Source organism: Neopsephotus bourkii, unplaced genomic scaffold, assembly GCF_033783945.1.
Source record: "Neopsephotus bourkii isolate Nb327-2 ecotype Australia unplaced genomic scaffold, CSIRO-AGI_Nbou_v1 NB_1760, whole genome shotgun sequence".
NCBI lineage: Eukaryota > Metazoa > Chordata > Aves > Psittaciformes > Psittacidae > Neopsephotus > Neopsephotus bourkii.
Window position 1 is genome coordinate 8595279 of NW_026902234.1, and position 26720 is coordinate 8621998.

The 26720-nt window shown below is 38.5% G+C and overlaps 1 protein-coding gene across 1 annotated transcript in view; it reads left to right on the forward strand.

Moving 5' to 3' along the window:
* The window catches only part of TUBGCP3 (tubulin gamma complex component 3), a 51293-nt gene extending 29679 nt beyond the window's left edge, over window positions 1–21614 (forward strand). The window contains exons 9-22 of the mRNA XM_061377848.1: window positions 3122–3190; window positions 4840–4972; window positions 6186–6352; window positions 8146–8256; window positions 8666–8774; window positions 11343–11532; window positions 12808–12943; window positions 13715–13783; window positions 14616–14751; window positions 17348–17436; window positions 17571–17702; window positions 18069–18209; window positions 18760–18876; window positions 20460–21614. Of these exons, the coding sequence (XP_061233832.1) occupies window positions 3122–3190; window positions 4840–4972; window positions 6186–6352; window positions 8146–8256; window positions 8666–8774; window positions 11343–11532; window positions 12808–12943; window positions 13715–13783; window positions 14616–14751; window positions 17348–17436; window positions 17571–17702; window positions 18069–18209; window positions 18760–18876; window positions 20460–20618 (1758 nt within the window). The 3' untranslated portion in view covers window positions 20619–21614. The remainder of the gene's footprint in view (window positions 1–3121; window positions 3191–4839; window positions 4973–6185; window positions 6353–8145; window positions 8257–8665; window positions 8775–11342; window positions 11533–12807; window positions 12944–13714; window positions 13784–14615; window positions 14752–17347; window positions 17437–17570; window positions 17703–18068; window positions 18210–18759; window positions 18877–20459) is intronic.
* Window positions 21615–26720: the final 5106 nt, after the last annotated feature.

Here is a 26720-nt window from a genome sequence, read left to right on the forward strand (position 1 = left end):
GTTGTTTGTGTGTTAATACTGCAGTAACTTACATAAAATGCAAATACCCATTATCTTTTGCCCTTTCTTTTAAACACAGCATCAAAAGAATATTAACTTTTGTTTTTATAGGTTTCATCATCATGATTTGTAGTCTACAGTAACTTCACAGCTGCTGTAATACCCAAAACCACATTTACTGCTAAGGCATTCCCGTTTCCTCTCACTTGCTCCCTCTGTAAAACTGGATATTATCCCTTCTGAATCGACAGAAATGTTATTCTTGCCTCTAGCCATAACATCCTACCTAATCTGCCAAGAAATTGAAGTGCTTCTCCCTACAGTCTAATTTTTCTTAAGAGGTCAGTAGAGACACTGTAGTGCTTCCTACTTTTCTAATGTTTTATTCTGTTCCCTTCTGTCTCTTATTCTAAGTAACTCCTTTAGTTACAATATAATTAATTATTTTTCTAGTGATCCAATGCTAATTTCCATGTTTTATATGGTAATGCTACTGTATATGCATTTTCTTCAGACTCTCCCCGTATATCCGAGTGAAGTTTCTAATTCTTTATCTAGTAGCTTCCTGCTTGTGCTTATTTTTACTGTCTCTGGCTTTAATTTTCAAGTTTACAGTAAGAGGAGAACTTTAATTCCTCAGTGAATTTAAATGTGCAATGTCTTAGCTACTATATGCAGATTTCAGTTCCTGTATGGAAGGCTGTGCAGTTAGTTTGCTGAATCTGCATAGCTCTAAAGCTGTTAATTTTGCTTGAGGCAAGCACTTTCATATATATTTCTAGGACATGAGTGTACAAATAAAAACATATTCTACTCCTGCTGTCAGTATCTGGGTAAAAAGATTATATACCATTGTTCTTCATGGCTTTTATAGCTGACAATTTCAGGTATTGCACACTGTATATTAAGAATTGAGCACAAGAATGTGTTGTGCCTTCTAAAGCATCTTTGGCATAATGTTTTAAAAGAATGCATGTGTAAACCTGTTTAAACCTTGTGTAGGATAAGATGTCTGTCACCTGTTTTGTTATGATTCTGGTGACTGTTTTTACTATGCAAATTATCATGTGTCGACAGTTATTAGGAGTAGAGGTGTACCACTGTGCTACACTTTAACATATTCCGTCTTTACTGCTTAGTATCTAAGTTCTAATTTCTCCTCAGAAAGAAAATAGAAAAAAAATCAGCAATGAAGTGCCTTATATTTTGACATTTTGCCAATTCAGATCGAGTTGAGGTAGTGGGCGTCTTTTTTTTTTTTTTCTGTTGAACAGGTGTTCTGTTTCCTTCCTGAATTCTCTTCTGCTGTAGACCAAATCAAAATTCTAGGATAATGTCCAGTTTTCCGTAGCAGTTTGGGAAACAAATATCTGTAATTTTGGTACAGGAATTGGCACTGGATGTAAATTTTAACTCCTGAAGTGTCTCTGAAAAGTTATTGGCCAGTTAGATCCTAATTCCTTTTGGCTACTAAAGTCGGTGATTACTGTTCTCACTTTTTGAGCTGTATGGTGCCTTTGAATGTTTTCTTGGAGGCTGTATTCTGCCCTCTATCTTGGCGAGTGCTACTTTAATAAGTTCAAAAATGTACTGAAGAAGCAAGTGAGAAGAAATGAAAAGTAGAGTTACACATAAAGAGATTTCTTTTTGCCCTTCAGTATCCTCTGGAATAAAATGACTTTCAAATGTCTTTCTAATTTATGATGTTGAGTTGAAGAAAGTGACCCTGTCCTTCAAATGGATATAATGGCAAGATTAATGGTTTCGTCGTTTGGGTTTGAGGTCCCCCCCTCCCCGGTTTCTTAGTCTCTTAGTGGGAATGAAGGTTTATTTTCTACTTGTGCTTATAGTAATGATTTCTGTCTCGTACATACTCTAGTCAGTAAATATTTTACTTCAGCTCTTGGGTTCTTTTTGTGAGGTTTTCCTTATATTTTCCAAATTACTTTCATTGTGATCATTTTAGAAAGGGTTGAGGGCAAAAGTCCTGGGGAATTGCCTATTAAAAAAAAAGTCCATTAATACAGAAATCAAAATTGTTAGTTGAGAATTTAAGAAATCAGTTCTGAACAATATGTGTTTGTGTATGGGAGTATCCTTAAAAAAAGGAAAACATAACACACACACCCAAAAAAAAAACAACAACCCACAAATCGCCACAAACAAACAAAGTGCTTAAAGCCCAAGATTTTTAACTCAGTCCAAAATTAATGAGGCAGAATTTTAATTCTGTTTTAGAAACTGTGTTGCAGGATATTTTTTTTAGTCTGTATATTAGGTTAAGAACATTACGGAAACAAAGCAAAACCCCAGGACCCCAAGCTGTGGAAAACTATCTGTTACTGAACAAGTATTCTTTCAGGAATTGGTTTTAAAATATACCTCTATTTTTATTTTTAAACAACCCAAAGTAGCTGTGCTTAGATTTGTTTTACAAAGAACCATTAGTTCAGGCCTGTTAATTTCTGCCTGTTTCACATATTTCTTGGGATACACTCAGTCATTTCTTCCATGTCAAATGAAGAATTGTATACAACTGTCAGTTGATAAAATGCCAAAAATTTAGAGTTCTTCATCCAGCAGCAGTTACTCAGAGTGTTCTTTTATGAGCACTGTGTTTTCTTGTTCAAGTCATGTAGTCTATATTGTGAATATAATGACTGCATCCCCACTTCCATGTTCTGTTATTAGAGGCCTTCCTGAAGTTGAAACTCTATTACTTTATGACATACTATATTTTACCTAATTATTAAAGCAAATTTCTTCTGGGTCATGTTATGATTTTCATACCCTATGGTAGTTATTAATGTATTTATTGAGACGATGCATCTATTTGGAGAGTTATAGTTCTGTTGATAGAATTAAGACAGCAAAAAACAGTCACTTGACAGTGTGTATATATCCTTAGAAAAGGTCTGTGCATCTCTTAGGGAAGCGCTTACACATTGATGAATTTCCTGAGAGTTGGCTTTTGTGCTGAAACTTGTAGCTTGATTCCTTTTAGGAAGTTTCTAACTACATTCACAGAGCAATGATAAGGTAAAAGTTATATCAAAGTTATTCAGGAAGGTGTTTTCTGATTTCCGCCCCCCCCACCCCCCTTTTTTTTTCCTCTTCTCAGAGTTTTTGTGCAGCCTTACATCAGGAACTTAAAGAATACTACCGACTTCTGTCTGTTTTACATTCTCAGGTAAGTTAAGTGGTTCTTTTTTAACTTTCTTATTTTGATTTACATTATCTGAATATCCCCTTAAAGGTACACCTAGAGATGCACAGTGGTTTCTATTGACAGTGAACACAATTCTCTGTAACATACCAATGAGTATTTTTGTCATAGAAATCACTGTTATGTGTAATAATAATACATTACATAAGCAATATAATATGTCATTTAGAGGTAGAGCAGTAGTTCATCTAGCCAAGTTTCTGACAGAGGATGGCATTTCTTATGTTCATAATTGATGGAGCAGAAATCTTTAAAAAAGAAGTCAGCATTTTCAAGACTTTTGCTAGATTATCCCAGAGGTGAGCTTGGTGACTTGTCAGTTTTATTTTAAAATTGATGGGGAAAAAAATCTACTTTTTGAAAAGACTATTTACAAAACTGGACATTTAGTTACTTGAAAACATGTAGAAATTGTGTCTTGGAATTGAGTGCATGCTGCATTCTTATGTATGGGAGATCATACAGGCTGCCAGCTTAGTTGTTGTCAGCTGCAGTTCTGGTTAGCAGTTCTGGCGTGATAATAATCTCATGAAAGGATTCAGTATTGTCTTTCTCTCTGTGACTTTATATTATGTCTTCAGAGCTTCCCTGAAACATGGTTCTGCCTTAGAGTCTCTCTGAGTGATGTAAGGGTACTATCTCTTCCCTGAAGATAAATCGCAGATTTCGCTCTATATATCTCTTACCATTGCCAATTTCCAAGCAAACAAACTGAAACAAACAAAAAAAAACATGGACCCAGGAGCATCCAGAAGCTAATAAATGTAATTGTTTTTAAGGATGAGCTTAATGTGGATAGCACTAATCTTAAATTTAACTGATAATGTGCTAAATGTGGAAGCATGAAGTGGATTGGTTATTGCATACAGGAAATAGAGCATCTTTTCTAAGAGTTTATCTGCTTGGACTGCTCTAGAAACTTGCTTCTGTATTCCTGAGTTGTGTTCTTCTTCTATCCTGCTTATCCCAGTGGTACTTGTATGAAAGGCACATTTACATCTCAGATGCAAATGTTTGGCTTTCCTTTTCCATGGTTTTGTAAGATTCATGGTAGTCACATTGTGACAGTTTTTTTTCTTTTATTGTTTTTTTTTTTTTAATAGCATCAATTTCTTAATCTTGCTTCTGTAGTTCACTTAAGTTCTGATGGCTTCTGGAGGAAGACTTTGAACAAAATTTATCTCATGTTCAACTAAAATAAGCTGGCTGTGCAGTAATAAAAACTACCTCTTGCACCCTTCCTCTCCTTTAGATGTTTTTCTTTACTTTTTTTCTGAGCATCTCTTTGCCTAATATTTGCTGCCTTTCAGGATCTCTGCTCTCTTTTCCTTTGCTCTTCTTTTATGACTGTCACCTTGCTTTCCTTAACCTTCTTGACCTTTGTGCTCTGTTGGCCCTATTCCACGTGTCTCTGTCCTTTCACCTGCATTTGATTCTCTATTTTCACTCATGTGTCTCTTGGGTTTTGCTTCAATGGTTTAATGAGAGAACATATAATACTGGAAATTTCAAGTAAAAAGCTAACTTCAGAACAAAAAGTATGAAGCATTAGTTCTGCTTCAGATTTGCCGGCTTTGTTCCTTAATATGTCTTTCTGTTTCTAATTTGATCAGTTGCAGTTGGAAGATGATCAGGGCGTGAATTTGGGACTTGAGAGCAGTTTAACACTTCGCCGGCTTCTAGTCTGGACATACGATCCTAAAATAAGGTTAAAGACCCTTGCAGCACTTGTTGATCACTGTCAAGGTCTGTTTAACATGAATTTAATATTTCTGGGGAGGTTATGTAACTTTGAGTGGTTGTGCATGCCAAAGGTGGATATCAGTAATATTACTCTGTGGGTTTTTAGAAAATTTTAAGTAGGTAAGCCGGGGGTTTTCTGTCTTTTAGTTTAAGCGAAAACCTGATGAATTCTAGTGTTGTTTTGATACACTTAGATGTTTTTGTTGTTTTTTGGTTTTAGTTGTTTGGTTGTGGTTTTTTGGTTTTTTTTTTTAAGTAGAACATGCTTGAGAAATCCTTTGGATTTTAAGCACACACTCTTCATGCTGTTTTCAATTTTAGTCATCTTTCAGAGAATGTTACACTATTAAAACCCCCCACTAACACATTATGAAATGGTTGGCTTAGTCTCTTCACTGTGTGTATTTTGCTGTTCCTCTGTAAATGATGGCATATAGGAGTCACTGCAGCCTGTCTGCAGGTTCAAGTGAAACAAAACTTTACAAACCTGGCAGTAGTGGATGGCTGCAAATGCTGAGAAGTGGTGTTGGAGCTGACCAGAACTTTAGACAGTAACTTACCTGTAGGCTATGCTTCGCTCTGAGGGTACTTCTCTGCTGCCTTTGAAAATAAATGGAGATTGTTGCTCTTTGCAAAAAGCATTTGTCATGGCTTAATCAGAAAAATCTGACATCTGTTTTACCTTGATTATTGGAATTGGTAACAATTGGGGGGTTGGGGGCATAGGGAGAGAGAGACAGTGGGCTTTCATTTTAAGACATTTATGAAATTTCTTCTACCAAGAAGCCAGAAAGATGTGTTTGTGTATATGTACGCACACAGAACATCTAAGAGAGGGTCAGGTACAGGAAAGAAGGAAAACGTACTAAAGCTTCTTTAAGCCTTATTCTGGTAGGGCAAGAAAAGTAGCTTGAAGTCAACCATTGTGTGTGATCTGATGCCTTGAATTTTGTATTCCTTCAAGCACTGTAAAGTAGACAGAATACGGTGTCAGAGAACTCTGCTTGATGCTTCAGTGCAATTAATAATTCATGCCTTAAAACCTTGGAATTTCCTGTCAACATTAAAAAATATACTTTTCCTACATTTTAGAATTGCTGTTCAGCAAGCTGTGAATAGCATATGACTAGCTGAAATCAGTGGCTGCTATATTTTAGTGTGATGTGTATATTCTTTCCTTCACACATTTCTTTTCCTCTCCCCTATAATCTCACAGGGAGAAAAGGTGGTGAACTAGCCTCAGCAGTCCATGCTTACACTAAAACAGGAGATCCCTACATGAGATCTCTGGTTCAGCACATTCTTGGCCTGGTATCCCATCCTGTACTGAATTTCCTTTATCGCTGGATTTATGATGGAGAGCTGGAGGATACATACCATGAGGTAATGTATGTGATACACTAAATAGTTGATCTTTTTTCATTTGCTTTGTGGGAGTATCATCTGTGGGAAGTCTAGAGGAGAATTTGAAAAGTAGACTGTGATGGAAATGAATGGCATATGAGTAATATATGCAATAACATGACTCTCTTCATGGATACAGTCAGTGTGATATTTGGAGGTTGCAGTTGTGCAGTATCTTGTCTCAGTGAGTCATATCCTGTGTCTGTTTAGTAGAGGCAGAATGGTGGTCTAACAATAGATGCTTCTACAGAGAGAGAAAGTCATCTTTCTATATTTTCTTGCTTAGTTTAACATCGGTAATGTATGCAGAGTTCTTTGTAAGTTATTATAATGCAAGCCTTGTTTGAAATAAAGTTAAGAATATTCTATTGTGACTACATACTGTTATCCTCACCTTCATAAATGGCTTCAGTTTGTCAAATTGTGTAGGTTTACAGTTCCAGAGTTCTTCTATAAATTCTGTAGAGTTATTTGTTATGGATTCTGTAACAGCACATTCTAGTAACTGTCCTTTTTCTTCCTAAAACCTTTTTTTATGCCTTTTTAAGCTCTCTGGATTATTTTTCCTATATCCAGTCAGTACAGTCTTGTTAAAGGGACATTTTTTGGATCCAAGAAGCCTAAGGATCTTTTTTTTTTAATGAATTGAGCCCTTCTGAGACACATCTGAGTAACTTTCTTAGAGTGTGAAATATGCTGTCTGCCTTCTGAAACTGTCTATCTGGGTCAAATTTAAAATGAGTACAAATATCATACACAGCTGATCTTTTAAGTCAGCATTAGAGACTTGTGTGAATTGTTCAAGTCTTTATGGCTAGAAGCATGAAACAGACTTTACTTGTTTTCCCAGCTGTTCCTCAGATATGTGAGGTGGTCTCTTTTGAGGATTCTATATCATTCACTAGCTTTCAACTTTATTTAAAAATTTATATGCTCATTGTAAGAACATTCTTAATACTGGATATTACTGTTAGACATAGCTACAATTTTCATACCATCAACAAGGTTTTTGAGCAAAGACAACTGACCGTACTTAATGAAAATGGTATTTAGAATCATAGAATAGTTAGGGTTGGAAAAGACCTTAAGATCATCAAGTTCCAACCCCCCTGCCATGGAGGCAGCAAAGAAAATTCTTGTTGAAAAATGGGTATCTTGTCTGAGAGGATGAGGACAGAATCAATATACACATCATTTTAACAAAATTAATATTGTATTTTTAGTTTCTTGCTAATGAAAGTATTCTCTTGTGTGGAGTTGAGAGACTTGAACACTTAATCACCAGTTCAGTTGCAGGTTTTCTTGGTCTTGGTTTTGTTTTGGGTTTTTCTCTGCAATTCCTCAGTTGTCCTTTCCAACCCTAACTATTCTATGATTCTATTCTATGATTCTGTGTGTCCCTGCCTGTGGCAGGGGGTTGGAACTGGATGATCTTTAAGGTCCCTTCCAGTCCAGACCAGTCTGTGATTCTGTGATTCAGTCTGTGAATTCTGCATGTGTAAAAATAGAAGGAAATCCAGAGGGACCTGAGTAAAAATAGAATCAGTAAAATAAAATTATATTATATTCTGAGCTTTATCTCCTACACTAACTGTAAAACTAAGAAAATGCCATATGCTTCTGTATTTTATAGTGGATGTTTTACAGCTAGTACACTTTACCCTGAGGTAGTCAAGGTTGCATAACATACAGAGGAGATTTCTGAGTGCAGAAATTAAATACTAGGGGAGAGAGTTTACATTTTTGTTCTTAATATTTATTTCAATCTATAGTTTTTTGTAGCTTCAGATCCTACAGTTAAAACTGATCGGTTGTGGCATGACAAATACACTTTGAGGAAATCAATGATTCCTTCTTTTATTACAATGGAGCAGTCAAAAAAGGTATGAATTAAAAAATTAATCGTCTGATAATTTGTTCACCCTGTGCTGCTGTTTCTGTTAAAAAAATGGAGACCAAATTTAAAAATAAATAATAGTCTTAGGAATTTTAGAATTGTGTGCTGAGGAAGACTGGAAGACTATTTCTCCTTTCAATTCCTTAACTGATAAATTTTGTTTAAGGAGATTTGAAGGGGGTTAGGAAGAGGTTTGTGTTTAAAACCGCTCTGTGTTAGCATATGAGTCCTGGACTGCTGTGGTTGCCATTGTGAAGCTAAGAGCACAGAAAGATGACAAAATACCCTGTTTTGGTGGTTGTGATTTTGGTGATTTGTTTTTTTGTTTGGTGGTTTGTTTGTTTTCTTGGGGATTCTTGTCTTGTTTTCCTTTATACAAGTAACTTTTTTTTCAGGTCCTTTTAATAGGAAAATCTATAAACTTCTTGCATCAAGTTTGTCACGATCAAACTCCATCCACAAAGATGATTGCTGTGGCAAAATCTGCAGAGTCGTCAAAAGATGGTAGAGTATCAGTGTCAGTTTCCTCCCTTTGAACTGAAGTCTACGATATGTGATTTAGACTATAAATTGACGTTTTGGATAGTGAGGTGGAAAGGACTAGAAAAGTCCCACCTGCCGTAAAACATAGGTATTTTAATAGATACTTGTATTTTACGCATGTATACTTTTCTTACTGGGTGGTTGTTAATGTACTAGGTTTCTGAATGCAAATGTTCAGGAAGCAGTCTGCCTTCAGCTGGCTTTTGTTGAGAAAGCTGGGGTGGGAGCAGGGATGTTCTTGAGTGCTACAGTAAGAATTTGGTACTTGTTACTTCTCATCAAATATACTTCCTTATTTGATTCCATAATAGTACTGAATTAATCCTGTGATAAAAAATATTGAATAACCAATTAGTTGCAAGTAAGAAAATAAACAGTAAAAAGAGTCAGGACAGAAGCCTTTCTGTAAATACCCTCTACCACTATGATCTGTCCAAAGAAAATTGAATATGTGGAAGGTTAGTAAAATTATATTTTTTCTGTTATTCCTGTACTCAAATAAGACTTTATTATATATAACTATGAAGCTTGGTTTTGTGGATTGTCACATGTCTGTTGCTTCTGTCCCCTGATTAACCTTGGGTTAGTTTTTATATTAACTCTTCACAGCATGGATTTTTAGCATGAGTGCCTCTGTGAAAAATGTTCAAATAACAAAATCCCATTCATATCTGCAATAATTTTTCATCTAATAATTTGATTTTTGTACCATGTACAGTGCTTGCTCAGTCAAAGATGAGCTTAAAGTGCAGAGAAGGGTCAGGATTAAGTGAATAAGGGCTGTAAATGCATTTGAACCATCATTTCACCAGCCATTCCTGAAAAAGGCAAAAAACATTCTTTTGCTACGCTACTTCCACCACTTTACATAGTGGTTGTGACCATTCTTTTCCAGTATATTTTTTTTAATTAGCACTTGTTTCTCTCCTTGATTGAACAGAAGATCTGCACAAATACGGGTTCCCTGTTACGTAGGGAGTGAGAGCTTCAAAGCAAGTACGTGATCTTAAGTGCTGAGAATACCCATTTAAGACAGAAGTGTAGTTTTAGAAGTGGATGTTATCAACTATATCTGCAGTGTGCTGAAGACATGCGGAGCTTACGGTCTACACCCTAAATGCCTCACAGTATTGCACTGCCTTAATTCTGCACAAAACTGCACTTGTGTTCAGGGCATTTTACCCATTCAATCCAGAAAGAACATTCTGTGTCAGTGATGTTGGAATTACGTGCTGTCATCCTTGTTTGTGCCATCTGACAATATCCTGAGAGCCCATTCAGATAATTGTTTATGCTAAGATGATGGAAGCTAGGATGCCAACCTGAATACTTTTCCTCCTTTTAAATCGAAAAGTTTTATGTGTTTGGCTGTATTTTTTATTTCTTTAATTTATTTGCCTTGGAACCTTAATTTTCATGTGTCCCCAGTTTCCTTTCGAACTTCACAGGGTACTGAGTGAGAGTTAGGAAAACGCTGGGAATGTCATTGAACTGGACCTTGTGAGGTTTCCCTTGTTAAAAAGTGACTTCTTTATTACAGCCATGTTTATTTCTTCAGTTTAAAAGTACTTTATTAATTGAGACTGAATCTTGTCAGGGTAACACAAAGCCTGGTTTTAATTAAAAAAAAAAAAAAAATCAGTTGAATCCTGGAGCAGGCAGTGCAATGTCTTATGCTAATTTGGTACATGGATCTTCATTTTTTTTATCTGTAGAACACTAGTTGTTCAGTTAAAAATCATTGAAAGTGGGAGTATATCCTTTAATGCTTAGGAAGGTTTGAGCCTGAATAGTTGACAGTCCAGTATTTAGGGTTTTGCTTCATGTTGCCTGAAGAGGTCACACTTCCTGCTATCTTGTAACAGTCTTCCTGCAGTCCCTCTCTTGATAAGCTTGTAGTTGTAAGGAAAAAGTGAAATGCACTTCCCAGTAAGGGGCAGTGTTCTACTTTCTGCCCCCAAATTGCCATGCATTAAAGGTGAAGAAGAAAACATAAGGTTGCTGGCTGTCTCCCAGATAACACAAGCTAGTCCCTGCTTCCTCATTCTGACTTGTACTTGGGAATTCTTTTTCTGTTAAATGTTCTGACTGATTCTTTGATTTCTGCACACACACACACTTAGAAGTGACTTTTGATTTAGATCCCACTCCCCCCACCCCCCAGAAAGCTTTTCTCTATGAATTTAGAGCTCCTTCAAATTATTTGATTCTGTAAATTGCAGTATTTCAACAAGCTGAAAAAAAAAAAAAATCGCTTTCTGTGTAAAAGTGATGAAATAATGTTAGGTCTTATTGGAAGTTACAAGAGCTGAGCAAAGATTAAAAGCAATAATGTTGATGTATGGGCTGCTTTAGACTTGCTTTTGCTTTGGCTATGTGTTCTGGCTTTATATAATACAGTGGATCAGAATAAATAACAATTTATCTTCTTATATGTTTCAATTCCAAAGTTTGTTTGCCTCTGTTTTGGAAAAACTACTAATTTTGACTCTTTCTATTTTTTTCATTAATTTTTTTTTTTCCTTTTAGCTGCTGATTTGTTCACAGATCTGGAAAATGCATTTCAAGAAAAAATTGATGCAGCTTATTTTGAGACCAGCAAATACCTGCTGGATGTTCTCAATAAAAAATACAATTTACTGGAACATATGCAGGCCATGAGGCGATACTTACTACTTGGTCAAGGAGACTTTATCAGGCATTTAATGGATTTACTCAAGTAAGAGATTAGGAAGGGTAATTGTGTTAAATTTCTGGTGCTTGCAAATGTACATGATCAGCACAGAAACTGTTTTGCTTTGGAAGAGGACCTTTTAAGTATCATATTATTCAAAGGTTTAATTGAACAACTCTTATATTCTATTTTGCATCTAAGTTCTTTGACCCTGAGGCTGAAACTTTATTCTTCCTTTTTGGTGGGAAGTATATATGGTACCATTTCAGGTTGTCTTGAAAAGTTAGACTAATATAGGTACCTTTGCACTGACCCGGTGACAGCCTTACGGGTGTTAGCACTTCTCTCACTCCTGTCAGCAAGTTTAAGCAGAAAAGTTCTGTTGCCTTTGATGTCACTAGTTAACATTGCTGTCAGTGTTAGGCTTTTATATTTTGGAGGTGTTTGGTCCAAAACATTGTGTCAACACCACTCAATGCATCTTTAAAATTTAATTGATGCCTCACCAGTCTGTTTTAAGCAGTCCAGTGCACCCAAAACTATCAGTTTCAGTTTCTGAAATATATTTGCAAGCTCACTGCTTTTACATGATGGTGCTACTGACAATGCTTAGTCCCTCAAAAATGGCCTTTATAAAGCTTTCCTTTGTCTAGAAGGCTTTGTAATAGACCTTCTATTAACTTGTTTGTGAATCAAAAACAGTATTGTTTGGTGACATGACTATGCTTTTTAAAGTGAAAATTACTGTGAAGCAGAATAGATTTGGATTATGGAGTCAGTGTTACATTTGAGGTAGCAGCAGTGAGGGACTTTCCAGTACTGGTCATAGGGGAGAGTAGTAGTGCAGGGTACTTGTATGTTTCAACTCTTTAAAAAGTTTAAGCTACCTAGGGGGTGTGGGTTTGTGTAATTCTGCCAACACTTCTAAGCCTGTGAGATGGCTATCAGCAAGTCTCTCAAAACTGAAAGTAAATTATTGGTTTGATGTATTAATGGTGCAATCTGGCTCACTTTAGATACGAATGCAACTCAAATTACAGAGTAGTTATGCTAGCAATTTTAGTAGTTTCAGATTATTGGCATTAAATGAGGATAAAGTTACTCCTCGTGCTGATGTTCAGATGTATATCTGTATATTAATAGACATATTCTGCTCAAGTATTTTGGTCACTGATTTTCTTTGTGGTTAAGACAAAGAGTAATATGAGAGGTTTTGAAAGTCTGTCAGAAAGTGTTTCACTATGTGTTGCAGTTATTACCAAATTGTTGCTGCAGAATATCTCAGTAATGTGCCATAACTGTTTGTTTCATAACCACCAGGCCAGAGCTCGCACGACCAGCTACAACCTTATATCAGCATAATCTAACTGGAATCCTTGAAACAGCGGTGAGGGCAACTAATGCCCAGTTTGATAATCCTGAAATTCTCAAACGATTGGATGTTCGACTTCTGGAGGTCTGTTGCATGATGGTGACTTACCTGACCTCTTTGTGTGTATAAATGCAGAAATCTATATGAAAATTTTAATATGTGTATATATTAAATACATTTTCCCCCTCCCTTTCCACTGAAGTCTACTTTGAATTATGTAAACTTAATTTAATAAGTCTTTTCCTACTTCCTGCCTATTGTCTGTATTACAAGCTGTGGGTCTACAGCTGCTTCACTGGCAATACAAAGTTAAGCATTTGGGGTCTAACAGTAAGGGATGCTGGTGGACCCAGTTTGAGGCTCTGCAAACAGCTCATACTACTGTTGCCTCTACAAGAATCTGGGGGTGGTCTCTTTGTCACCAGTAATTTACAAGGAGTGAAGCAATTTAAGTGCATTTTATTAAGGTTACCTGTGGTAAGAAACTTAAGTTCATGAAAAAGCTTCAGTCCCATTGGTGGGAGTTCACTGATGAACTGTAGCATCTAAAATAAGTCTATACCTGAAGTTGAGTTTTGCCTAAGAAATTTGCCTTCCCTTCATTTCCTTTACTGGTTCCAGTATAAAAACTTTGACATTACCATATCAGCATTTCAGTGAGATGAATCCCACCCTTGTGTCAAACTTCGATTCATTTTTGCTTAATCTACTACTTTCAAGAAGGATCTGTATCTCATATTGATATGGATCCTTGTTTTTTCATAGGCTGTGGAACATGGAAGTGTAAGCAAGAGCTGGTTTTCAGTATTGGTATGCTCTGATTATACACTAAAATAGAATATCTTTTTAATACAGGTGTCTCCTGGGGACACTGGATGGGATGTCTTCAGCTTGGACTATCATGTTGATGGTCCAATAGCAACGGTAATGTCATATGCTGCTGTCTGTGAACATCTTGGATACTGAATTGAATAGCTAATTTTTAATATTTCTTTTTTCGATTGAAATAACCTTCTTTTATTCTGGAGTGTGCGATCAGAGAGACTTTTTTTTTTTCATCTGGGATGCACCCACTGTATAAACAGTTGAGCTAAAAATCTCAATTCTTATAAATTAACCATGAGTGCTGAAAAGCTACATTTAAAACAATAATTACTGAAAATCAGTAATTCATTTGTTCCAGCAGAGATTTTAGCAAGTACTTAATAAATGGAGTGCTCCTCTTCTCCCATCATTACTATTTTGTAGCTACTAATTTGAGATAATTTGCAAGGAACTGAAGAATGTATTTGAGGAGAACCTATTTGTACTGTCTAAATTAAATTTGATAGGTAGTGTTCATTAGAACTACTGAGAAAATAACTGCACTATTGATCAGAATGCATTTAGCTTCTGTAAAGAACCACTGTATTTTAAAAAACAGGACATCAAAATGTGAGTCTGACCAGCAGAAGGAATTTTCATATGTAGTTCGGAAAGAGCACAATGTTTAAGCTTTGTCACGTTCACCTCTTCTTACACTTCCTGCAGTGCCTTGTGCCAGCTTGAATATTAGGTAACTCAGTTCAGCCCATGAGGGGGAATCTTTCCAAAAGCTCTGGGTTATACAGGGTTTTTCTTTGTCAGTATTTATCAGTAGACTGCATGGGTCAGATAAGATGGACTGTGGTAAGGTTCTTGGTCCTTCAGAATATACAGTAAGTCTATTAAATTTGTAGTGTTATTTTTTGTTTGTTTGTTTGTTTTTAATCTGTAGGTATTTACACGTGAGTGCATGAGCCACTACCTAAGAGTATTTAATTTCCTTTGGAGAGCAAAGCGAATGGAGTATATTCTTACTGATATATGGAAAGGGCACATGTGCAATGCAAAGCTGCTGAAAAGTATACCAGGTGAGAGAGGCCCAAATGGATGACATACTAGTAAACTGGATTTAGATGACTACACCTTATTTCAAACTGTTAAGGGGGGGGAAAGGTCTCTTGGGACAGATTAATTTTACGTTTTATTGGTCCTCTTGACTGACTGCTTAATGGAAGATGATGATGAAGATAAAATAACATTATTGTAAATGGAAGTTTCCTGTTCGTTCTACACAGTCCTTGGTTGTGGCTTTTTGTAGCAGTGAGGAGATAGAACATCCCATTCTGGAAGAATACCCTTACTCTTCCGTCACCTTTATTCATCTTCCTTGTTAACTTCCTGTCTGTAACTTGTGCCTCCCTTTCTTGTGCTGGAATAAGTCTCACACATGCACACTTCTGAGTTTACTAGTTTTACCTTCACTCATTCCCTGTGCTTTTGTTTAGCTAAGAACAGAGGAGGCTAAGAAGAGAAACATGTTTGAGAAGAAATAGGAAAACTCTTAATTATAGTGGCTCTAGTGTACGTCTAATGGACTGGGACTTTTTGATCCTATTTCTCAGCTGAGAATATAAGTCATATTTGTGAGCATCTGTACTGGCGTGCTCTTGATTTATTTTTTTACCTTCTTACATTTCTCTCAGTAAAAAAACTATTGAAGGTTATGCTTCTTTATGGCATAGTAATATTTACAAAGATATATTTATGTATTATAGTAAGGAACTGTTTGGTGGGTGGGAGTGGACACCTTGGCCTCAGAAATTCCCTGGGAAACAAGCTTTTGCAAAGTCTGCTCTAGTGTACAAGGCTGATCTCTGGAACTGTCATGATGACTAGGTTTCCTTTCCACTTCTCTGAAATGGGATTTAGTTCACTGTCATTTCAATGCCCCAAATAAGTAAGTGTTTGACTTGAAACCAATGGCCTATTGCATTCTTACTTTCTGTTCCTTTTGAGACTAACAGTTAACAGATTTTATTCTCATTGCCTGAGGGTCTTCAGGCTGGACCTGTCCCCCATTGCTAGGGTTTTATTTGTTCCTTTGTTCTCAGGAAGAAGTTTGGATTTTCTCCCACCGCCTCTTGGGAGGCCTTTCTTAGGCTTTTTGCCATAGAGCAGTGTTCTGTAGGTTAAAGCTCAGTTGCTTGTCACCTTTAGGTTTGGCTATGTTTAAAGTAATACAGACATTCAAAATGCTGGCCAAGCTGTTACAGCTGTTTTTGGCATAAGGAGCTGAGCGTTGTATTTCTTGGTTTGTGCCTCTGACAAAAGAGAGTATGTTTACAAAGACCTGTACTGCCTTCTGCCTGGAGGGACAGGAGCCCTTTTTGCTCCTTGCCATGTCTAAGTTGGAAGCTGTGAGTAGAATTTTTTCTGAAATAGATGAAGAGTGCATCCCAGCACCATTTTTCGAAGAAGTAGTAGAACTTAACTTTTATTTTTTCTCCTTCCCTCTAAAATAGTACCTTCCCATTCCAGTTACAAAGCACCAAATGGAAGACAGTGTCTGATAGGAGGAAGCAGCTTCAGGTTCTTTTGGTTTTCAGCTTCAAAGAGGTAGCATTGACTTCCAAGGATAGCTTTATTCACAATTCCCAAAAAGTCTTAACAGCCAGGGATTTTAGTGCTTTAAAGGAGTACTTCTAGACAGCAGTGCCAAGCTCTCTCTTTCCCTACCAGGGAGAGGAAACAGAGATGTATCTAACTCACCAGTGCTGAAATATTTCTGTTGTTAGCCAACCCTGGAGGTTGGTTTTGCTGATCTTTTTTAAAGTAGATGCAACATAATGTGTTAGGGATAGTTTTCCTGCAAAGGCGTAAGAAATGAAGAGCAGAGTATCCAGTAATATTTTTTTAGATCATTAGATGGTCCTGTAACATCCCAAGATACAAAAATGTAGAATTCCTTTTGTACTAGTCTCATATCTTGTCTGCAATGGCAAATTACTTTGGCAGGTTTTTAGAAATCATGTCTTCTGTCTGGATATCTTCCTGATTCCAGAAGGCTGAGTATCTTCATTGTAGTGAATTTTTCAAGTTGATAGTAATCTTGATACTACCCTTCCACAACAGTTATCCCCTCTCTTACAGGTGAGCAGCTGATGCCATTAGTGATTTGCCTGTTGGTCTCTGTTGTGGATCAGGGAATTGAACCTGAACCACATGAGCCACAAATTCCCTACTGCTGTCAGAACCACCCTCTCTTTTGCTCTCAGTGTAGCCAAGTAGTGCAAAAATACACTCTCTGTGTTTTAAAGGCTGATGGTAAGATGTTTGAGAGGTCCCAGGAGCAGCTGCAAATCTGTGGCCTCAGGTTTTCAACCAAAAAGACACACGGGCCATTAACTGTATTTTGGTCTCTTGAGACTGAGAGGATCTTGTACACTTATGATACTCAGCAAGTTTCCAGCACTGTCTGAGCACACAGTGTCATCTTTGGCTCACATTTTCTAGGAGTAAATTGTGCAATGTTCTTTGCTCATCTGTTGCCAGCCAGTGTTGCTTCTACCATCCAAGATTAGTGACTGTTTTATGGAAGTATTCTGTTCGGTAGAAAAAGCTGGTTTGATGGCTCTGCCTGTCCTTGCGGTCTTTAACATGTCATCTCTTTGGATTTTTTTACAGAGCTTTCTGGGGTGCTGCATCAGTGTCATGTTCTGGCTTCAGAAATGGTCCATTTTATTCATCAAATGCAGTATTACATTACATTTGAGGTATACTCTAGCCACCTAATCAGTTGCTTAAAAATTAAGTGCTTTTAATATTCTGTATGTGTTGTGTGTCTTAAATTTCAAAGAGCTTGTTGTCTAGCAAATCAAAACAGCCAAATCCTGAATCATTGCTCCAGGTGCTTGAATGTTCATGGGATGAACTCTGGAACAAGGTCCAACAAGCACAGGACTTGGATCACATCATTGCAGCTCATGAAGTTTTTCTAGACACAATCATAGCTCGGTGCTTGCTGGATAGTGATTCCAGGGTAAGACTTCTCCTTTGCATTAGGTTGTATCTTTGTGATCTTGACTTACATGTTAGGAACCACCTTCTCACAATGTTACAGAAGCAAGGGGAAAAGAAAATTTTCTTTCTCTGGTAAAAGACCTTATTATGGTAGGCTCTGTATGTAATCCCTAGCACAGATGCTGATCATAAAACTTGTGGGCCAGTTGCTTTTGGTCCTAAGAAGCTGTGTGGTCATGCAACAGTTGACTTAGGGCTTTGCAAAACAGTCTGTCGAGCTGTGTGTAAAAGCATTTAATTTACTCATGTTCTGAGGAATGGTAGTAAATTAGAACACTTTTGCTGTACAACTGTTTCATTGTTTTGTTGCCTAACTGTCTCACAGGTACTTCTCAACCAGCTTCGAGCTGTTTTTGATCAGATCATTGAGCTCCAGAATGCCCAAGATGCCATGTACAGAGCTGCTTTGGAGGAGTTGCAGCTGAGATTGCAATTTGAAGAGAGGAAAAAACAGCGTGAGCTTGAGGTACCGTAAGAATATTACCAAAACATGAAAATTAATTGAGGCAGATACACTTGTCTTTTGATGTACGGAAGATTTTAGGTACCATGTAGAGGTACAACAAAAATTGAGATGTTGTTAGAACAAATGTTAAAGTCATCAGCAATAGCTAGCAATTTCAAGCAAAACTGCTGAATGGTGCTTTTCATTTCTCTCTTGCCCAAAACCTCTAGGTCAGTAGATTCTCTCGGGTGCTTTGAAGGATGAGAAATCTAGGGCTCTCTTAGGAGAAAGAAATAGAAGAGGTTTTAATATTCAGAACCCTTTTGAAGAAAATGCTATGGGACAGACAGTGCTGCTGTGAGACTCTCCTGCTTGCTTAACCTCAGATTCCTTTCGTGTGCTGTACCAACCACTGAGGGCACTGATAGTTTCAATATTAAAGGCTCCATGTTTGGCTTCCTATGGCAGTGGATAGTTTGTGTAAATGTGGTTCAGCTGGGTAGAAACTAGACCAATTAGCAATTTTTATCATGTGACGCTTGACCTCTTAACTGATTTGTTCTCTCTGTAGGGAAAGTGGGGTGTAACTGCATCAGAAGATGAAGAAGAGAGCAGGAGGATGAAAGAATTTCAAGACTCAATACCCAAAATGTGCTCACAGCTGCGAATACTCACTCACTTTTACCAGGTGCCCCTTAGATTTATTTTTTTTCAATATGGATGATGAGCTTTGATATATAGGAACAAAATATTGAGTAGGTGCAATTTCTGTATTCATGTGTGCAGCTTTTTGATCTTGGTTCTTAATTTTTTTGCTTCTTTACTTAGAAGCCTGTATGAACAGTAGATTTTTCGGTCATGTATGTTCCCATGACGAAGGGGAACAGTCTCTTCATGTAACTTCTCCTTCAGCAGCAGAAGTAATAGCTATCTTCTGGTGTGATCTAAAAAAAAATAAAGAAGAATCCTTCTGCATTCCTTTTTTTTTTTCTTCTCACCATCTTTGCAAGTCACTGCTATTAAAGACTACAGAAAGGGTCCTTATTAAGGGCCTAACACTTAATTTTAAGTCACTGAGATGGGTAAACTGTTTGGGCAAACATGCACAGGCTGTCTTCTTCAGTGGTAATTATTCTGTCTTTTTCTTGATGTGTTACATCTAATTCTAAAAGCTCCCATTCACCAAAAAAATCAGCTGTTAGATTTCAGGGAAGTGTAGGTTCTGAGCTTTGATGCAAGGACTTAAAATCTGAGAGGAATTTGCTCCTGGCTCCAAGTATTGCAGTTCTCCCTTCCAGAGGAATATGGAGCCAAATTAAGTGCAGGTTATAGTTTTTATATCCTACAGGATTGCCACAGGTTGCCAATGTGGCTTTTACCTGATTGGACTTATTCTTGCTGGACCCTACTTTTTGTGTTTTTCATGCATTTTCCATGAAGGACTTCCCTGGCCATCCTTGGTCATCTTTGGAAGTAATGGGGTGCTCTAGTTATGGGTGTGCTCATGTTAGTATTTAGTGGAGGTGAGGAATGAGCTCTTCAAGTGAGTCTTCCCATGGTCCCAGAGTCCTCTTCTTTCCTGCTGCTGTGGAACTTCTGCAGCTCCTTGGCTAGAGCCGAACAGGAAGATGGGCTCCAGAAGCATGCCTTCCACATGCTGAGTACAAGTTTCACTTAAGAACTGCTCCAAATGCATAGAGTCTAGCTATTGGGTCTGTAGCACTGACTGCCCTAATTGGCAGATACTCTGCTGTGCTGGGGTGCTGCTTGCTGCTGTATAACCTACATCAAATACTTTATTTGTAAAGTGAACAGTAGCCTAATGCTGATCCGGCCTGCATTTGGGATGCAACATGGACACAAGGTAAAGTCACCTGTTGGCATTCGTCAGGTTTTGAATGGTGTCCTGGCCTGGGATCCTGAATGGTGGGGCTGCTCTGGGAGGGCTGGGGCAGCAGCACAACGGCAGCTCCCCTCCGGGCACCTTTCAGTGAGCTGGAGGGTGCCAGCAGGGCACAGCAGGGGTGGCTTGAAAGACAAGAGCTGTTTGTGCTGGAGACTGATGTGCACGGCAGACATTTGAAGATAGTGAAGCTCTGGGATTTTGCAGAAAGAATGAATCCATGATAACTGGTTTGCTAACAGTTGGGTGTAAATGCTTGTGCTTGCCTTTTCTGGATTCTCTCTGCTCATTGCCAGGCCTGGGCACTACCTGGCATCCCTGTGCAAAACACAGCAGTGATATCTCTTTGATTTTTCTTTCTCCATCAGGGAATCGTCCAACAGTTCTTGGTCCTGCTGACAACCAGTTCTGATGAAAGCCTTCGATTTCTTAGCTTTAGATTGGACTTCAATGAACATTATAAAGCAAGAGAGCCAAGGCTTCGTGTATCACTGGGCACTAGAAGCAGACGAAGCTCCCATATGTGAAACAACTGCAAAGGACTGCACCTCGGTATCCGAAGGATGTTGAACCTCTTGTTGGACAAGGCAATCAGTGTTGACATAGTACCACCAAATTGTGTGTGATCGGTGTCTACCGTTTCTGTAGGCAACATGTTTTTTGGTCATGTGATTGTGTGCCACTGTATAGCAGAAAGCAAAAAAAGTAGTGTTTTTTCTACACAGACATTTCTAGAATTACCAGACAAAATGGGCTGATAAAACCTCTTCCAACCAACTTCTTAAACCATCCTTTTAAAAAGTTGCCAATTTAATTTGAAGCTTTCTGAGCTCTCTCCACTGTAACTTATATCTGTGTCAAGGAAATCACATCTTTTGTTTATAGAAAGCACCCTTTCCTTTTTTAACAAGAAAATAAGAAGGTTATTTTTTCTATATGTACTTGTTCTATTTGAAGAGAGCTTTGGTTAAAGCCAGCAGACAAGGACCCAGACCTAATGTCCCTGTTAAGAAGCTATACAGCATTTCTTTATGCGGATTTTTTTTTTTCAGTGTTGTGATGTGTTTGTGTGAGAAACTTTGTATCAGGAGACATAAACTTCTATTTAATTTTTTGTTGTTTTCAAACTTAACAAACTGAAATGAAAAAATCTAGTAGGGAAATTCTATGGTTACTGTACAGGAAAAAACTATAGAAGCAGAGCAGGAGTGTATTTGTTGCACATAAGATCTAAAAAATGAAGTTAAAGCCTCAGTACTGCTAAAGGAAGGTGTTGGTTAAGATGGAATTGAATGAAATAATTGATGTTCAGAATAGGATGTGTAGATGCAAACTGACTTGGCTGATGTTGACTTCATTCTTTTCCCTTCCCTATTTTTTCATTGTAAATATTTATATATTGCTGTCCAGATGTTGGGGAGAGGGGGATTCTTCTTTTGCAGAGTTGTCATTATATCAGGTCATTTACTATATTCCACAAGTGCAAGCTTAGAAAAATAAAAACACGATTATCTTTCAAACAACTATTTTGCTTTTTGTAACTGAAAGATTATGATTTTTTCCACAGGGTAGGAAAGGAGAAGCTTCTGGTTATTGTTTTATAAATCCCTACCTGTTATAGGGTTTTTATATGAGTCTTAGGTATACTTAGGGTTGTATGGAATTCATTGATTAACAGTTACCCTCAAATCAACCATGTCTGTGGCCTCTTTTGCCCTTACTCTGCTTGAACCCCCAGGAAGCAGAGGCACCTCCCAAGCCATGCAGGTGAGGCTGCTCTCAGTTATAACAGAAGTGTACTCTCATTGTGGGGACAATGCACCCACTTGCAGCCCTGGACTAGCAGGTTTGCCCTCTGGACATGAGGATTCCTGTTACCGTGAAGGCCTTGGAGTGCTTGCTTTTGTTAAGTAAAACACGGGCTTTTAACCCAGTGCTCTTCAGGGACCTGCTGGTGCAGCTGCCTTCATGGGGGTACTTGCAGGCAGCTTTTCAGTTGTAAGCAAATATGGACTCTGAAGCGAGTGGTACTCTGTGTGCTGAAAGAAAGATGAGGGATGCTGACATTGGCATCACAAAGTCACAGATCACTTGACAGGCAGGAGTATTCTGGTTTTGTGGGTGTGGTGAGAGCATATTGTTCTTGTAAAGTCTGAAAGAACTACAAAGCTTATATAGAATCATAGAATAGTTAGAGTTGGAAAGGACCTGAAGATCAAGTTCCAACCCCCCTGCCATGGGCAGGGACACCTCACACTAAATGACTGGGTTTTGGCCAAAACTGTTGGAAAAAAAAACCCTACCTGCATGAGCACTCTTTTGGCCATTGCCTTGAGACTGTTACATGATCCCATGTATTATGAGACAATCCACAGACAGAGAGGTGGGCACCCAGTGTCAGAACCAGATCCAAGTTCTAGGACAAGTTCCAGGGGAGGGTTTAGTTCTGTTTGCTGATAAAATGAATCCACCAGTACACAGGAAACCTGCAATAGTGGCTGTGCTAGGAAAGATCAGTTTGAGATGATTCTGCAGAAACCCGTCAGTATGGGAAGAGTCCTCACTGCTGCAGGAGTTGCTCTGTGACTGCCAGGCTAAAGGGGATGTTCTGAACAGAGGACACAGAATACCTGAACCTGAAGGGACCTTCCACTGTCCTTGGTGCTCCTCCCTGGGTGAAGACCAGTGTTTTATCCCTTAACCCAACACCGTCATGTTTATTTCAGTCTACGTGAGTTTTGTAGCTTCTGGTCCTACAGGTAAAATTGATGAGTTGTGATGTAGAGAGCATAGCTTGAGGAAGCCAGTGCCCTCTTCTCAATTAGGATTGAGCAGTGAAAAATACATACCAACAAAAAGGTGTATCTTTGTGATTGTTGGCTCTATACTGTTAGAACCGGATTCTCAGCAAGAGAGTGGATCAGAAGTTGAGCAATGGATACTTTAAATCTTCCTTTGGGCTTTGAAATAATGTACAGCAATGTCATACTAAATTATATGAGAGCACCAACACATCAGAGCAGAAAATTACGACTTGAAGCATGAATAAATATTTGAAAGGTTATTTCAAATCACCTTTCACTGTCCAGCTCTGCAGTGGCAGTATATGTAAACTTCCTGACATCTCCAGTTTCTCAGGCAATGGCATCCATTCTTCTTTCTTTCTTGGAGATTGCTTTTCCTGGGCCTGCACCTGGAGGACAGCCATCACCCCTCTCAGTCCCTCTCTGACTGTCAGGCTGCGGGGAAGGTTCTGAATTCCTGGTGTGAAGTAAATGGACCAGCTCTGCTGCAGGAACCCCTGGAAGTGGATGGGAGCAGTGATGTCATCTTTTATTTTTTATGTCCATTTCAGCCATTTTTTTATTTTTCCTTTTGTGGATTTATGCTTTACCTTCACCTACAGTTGAGTCTTCCCTCTTTGGGGCACTTTTAGCATTACCTAGTGCTGCTTCTCTGCAACCCAAGGCATGGCTCTCATGAAAGACTTCAATACAAAGGGGGACACTGACTTTATAAAGCTCTTGCAACAGAAGTGTCAACAGAGCTGCCCACAGTTACCTGCACTCCAGGGTGCTGTCCCTAGAAACCTTGCACTGCAGAGAGCAGCCATCCAGCAAAGAATGCTGGGAAAACCAACTCACCCTTTTCTCTTCTTCAGCAGTGATTTAATCAGGTGACCCAGAGGCAATTTTGGAAGGAGAATGTGGGGAAATAGTGGGGTAAGCAGATTAAAAGGGGCAGTTGTGCAAACAGGGTGCTGCTCAGTATGTTTTTCTAGCCTTGCCCTTCACCTTATGAGTACAGCCTGTCCTGTCTTCTTACTAAATCCCTTTCCCTTTTCCTGGGTGGGATGGGTGTCTTGAGTGCAGCTGCTCAAGTGGGATCACAGATGGGATGTGTGCCTGCAGTGCCAGCAATTGCAGACACCAGTGAAAGGATGGGTGCATCTGGAGGTGAGAAATCCAAGGGTCAGCTGCTGACTGGGCTGTGTGTGTATAAGCCCAGCTGGTGGAGACATCCACATTTGTACCATGAGCCTTGCAGAAGGTGGTGTATTCAAGGAGTTGGTGATGTTGGACAGACATGTCTGCTCTGCTGGCCCTCATAGCTGAGGCTTGAGCAGCCTGAATGCCAGTATGAACAGCTCCTGTATAGAAACCTGATGGAGTGCCCTGTGCCACCCCATCCTGTGTGCCAGGGCATGGGAAGAAGGAAACCCTCCAAGGATGGTACCTGTGCAGTGCAGCATGGAAAAATCCATTCAGATTCCATCCCATGCTCCACAAAAGCAGGGTGCTCAGCATCTAAATGGATATAAGGTTTGCTACCTATATTTGTCTTCTTATCCTATTTATATTCCTGGTTTTATTCTGTCATATTAAACCAGCTATTTTGTTAAGCTACTTGTTATCAAGCCTTTCTTATTGAGATCTAGAAGAACCTTGTACCCTCTCTCTGTCAATGACCTCCTGGTGCAGAACAACATTGTACTTATAAAAATAAGTAAAAAATATATACATTGTATGTTTAGTGGGAGATAGATTCCCACTAATACATATCTATATCTACACCCTGCTGAGCCAAGAGGGGAGCAGGGTAAGGCTGTTGGTGTTGCCTGTGTTCGTGTGGCTGCTCTCTGTGCCTGTCTGGGTTGACCTGTGCAGCCAGTGATGTATATGTATGTGTGGTGTGTATGTGTGCTCTGTGTGCACATGGCTATAGGGGGTGCATCCTGAGCCTTGCTACTGCTTGGACCTAGGGCCATAGCACTGTGGCAGCCTCGCCTCTGTTAGGCTGCTGGATTCAGAAATTCCTAACAGAAGTGAGAGAGAAATCATCTTACATTTCATTTGTACCTCAAAACCAATACTGAATTCCATGTAAATGTGTGTACTTAGTGCAAAAGTTGACAAGCTTGTGGTGCAGCTGCATGACTGCTTTACCTTGCAGTGGGTGGCGACAGCACCATTCAGGCACATTTCTAAACAGAAACAGCACTTTTGCCTTTTTACTTTTTAAACTCTAAACTGCTTCTCTACTATGATCAATGTTAGTGATAATCATACAATCGTAGGAAAAGAGGGTAGATTTAGATTAGATATAAGAAAGAAATTCTTCACTGTGAGGGTGCTGAGACACTGGCACAGGTTGCCCAGAGAAGCTGTGACTGCCCCATCCCTGGCAGTGTTCAAGCCCAGGTTGGACAGGGCTTTGAGCAACCTGGTCTAGTGGAAGGTGTCCCTGCCCATGGCAGGGGTTGGAACTGGAGGAGTTTAAGGTCCTTTCCAACCCAAACCTTTCTATGGCTCTATGGTTCTCTCATAAGATTCCCATTCACCTCAGGATATCATGCAATATACAAAGCTCTTCTGGGGTGAAGGTCTGTCTATGCAATGCTACCAATATCATAATTAAAAGGAATAGAATAGGAAAGTATTAATGTCTTATTCTTTTAAACTACAAGGGGTATTTGTTCTGCTAACTGACACAAAAATTATATCTTAACCAATCTGAACTACGAAGAAGAAAAAGTAAAAAGCAACCCTTGAAAATTTAATCTCCTGTAAGTTACAGCAGCTTGGCTGTCCCACGGTACAGTACAATGCAATTTAATATTAGAAACATTCACTAGGAAATGCAGAAGCTCATGATATAACCTATTTTTCAGTGAATTAGTTACAGGTTTAGGGTAGGAGATCAAGGACACAATATAATTATAATCCAGTTTTATTATAGTGATTCCATTTTTCACTCAAGGCCCTGTATATACCAGATGCACTAAACAGATGCCAAGGTCTCAGCTCTACATAGGAGTGTACTTTTCTTTATAAAAACCCTAAATTAAGTGACTTGTTTTGCTAAAATTAGCTGTGGAAGCATTCTCTCTTCATCCTCTCACATATGTAAGATCTACATTTATTTTTTTTGCCAGAGCTTTTTTCAACCCCTTAATAAATAGCATTTCTATCAAAAATGGCCACTTGTCTTTGGGCAATGTGAAACTGTAACTTTCAGTATGCCACATTTAACAATGTTTTTCAGTATTAAAGAATCTCTTTAAGTGCACATGTGAATTTTTTGACACGTTAAGAGTTGAAAGGTAATGAATGGCTGAAAAAGAAGAGAGATAACTGGACAAAAAAAGTTAAGCTTATTTTAAAACTTCTAGACTTGAAGATTGGACTCCTCTGTGACATTTCATGAATGCAGCCTAATGATGACCTTAGAAGCCAGCTGTGGATGTGCACGTTTGTGCTCATTCCAATTTTCCTGTGAATGGGCAGCCTCAGAGATGACCACACACACATGTAAAGGTGCTCAGAGACTTCTTGGAAGTGCCTGATTAATTCTGAAAACTCATCTTTTGGCTCCTTGATACTTAAAATATCACTTTAACTCCTAATAAGATTCTACTAATTGGATGGAGGAAAAAAGAGTTGGGAGAGCTGCAAGGGATGTGCAAACCTAAGTGGAACAGGGACAGAGACAAGAACTTGCTGTTCCAGAAGTCAGAAGAAATTAATTCTGTATGGTTTCTAGAAGGACATTGTAACCATCACCTGCTCTACCCAATTTAACAAACCAAAATTACTCAATGTCGAGGATAACAATGAACATCAAAAGCA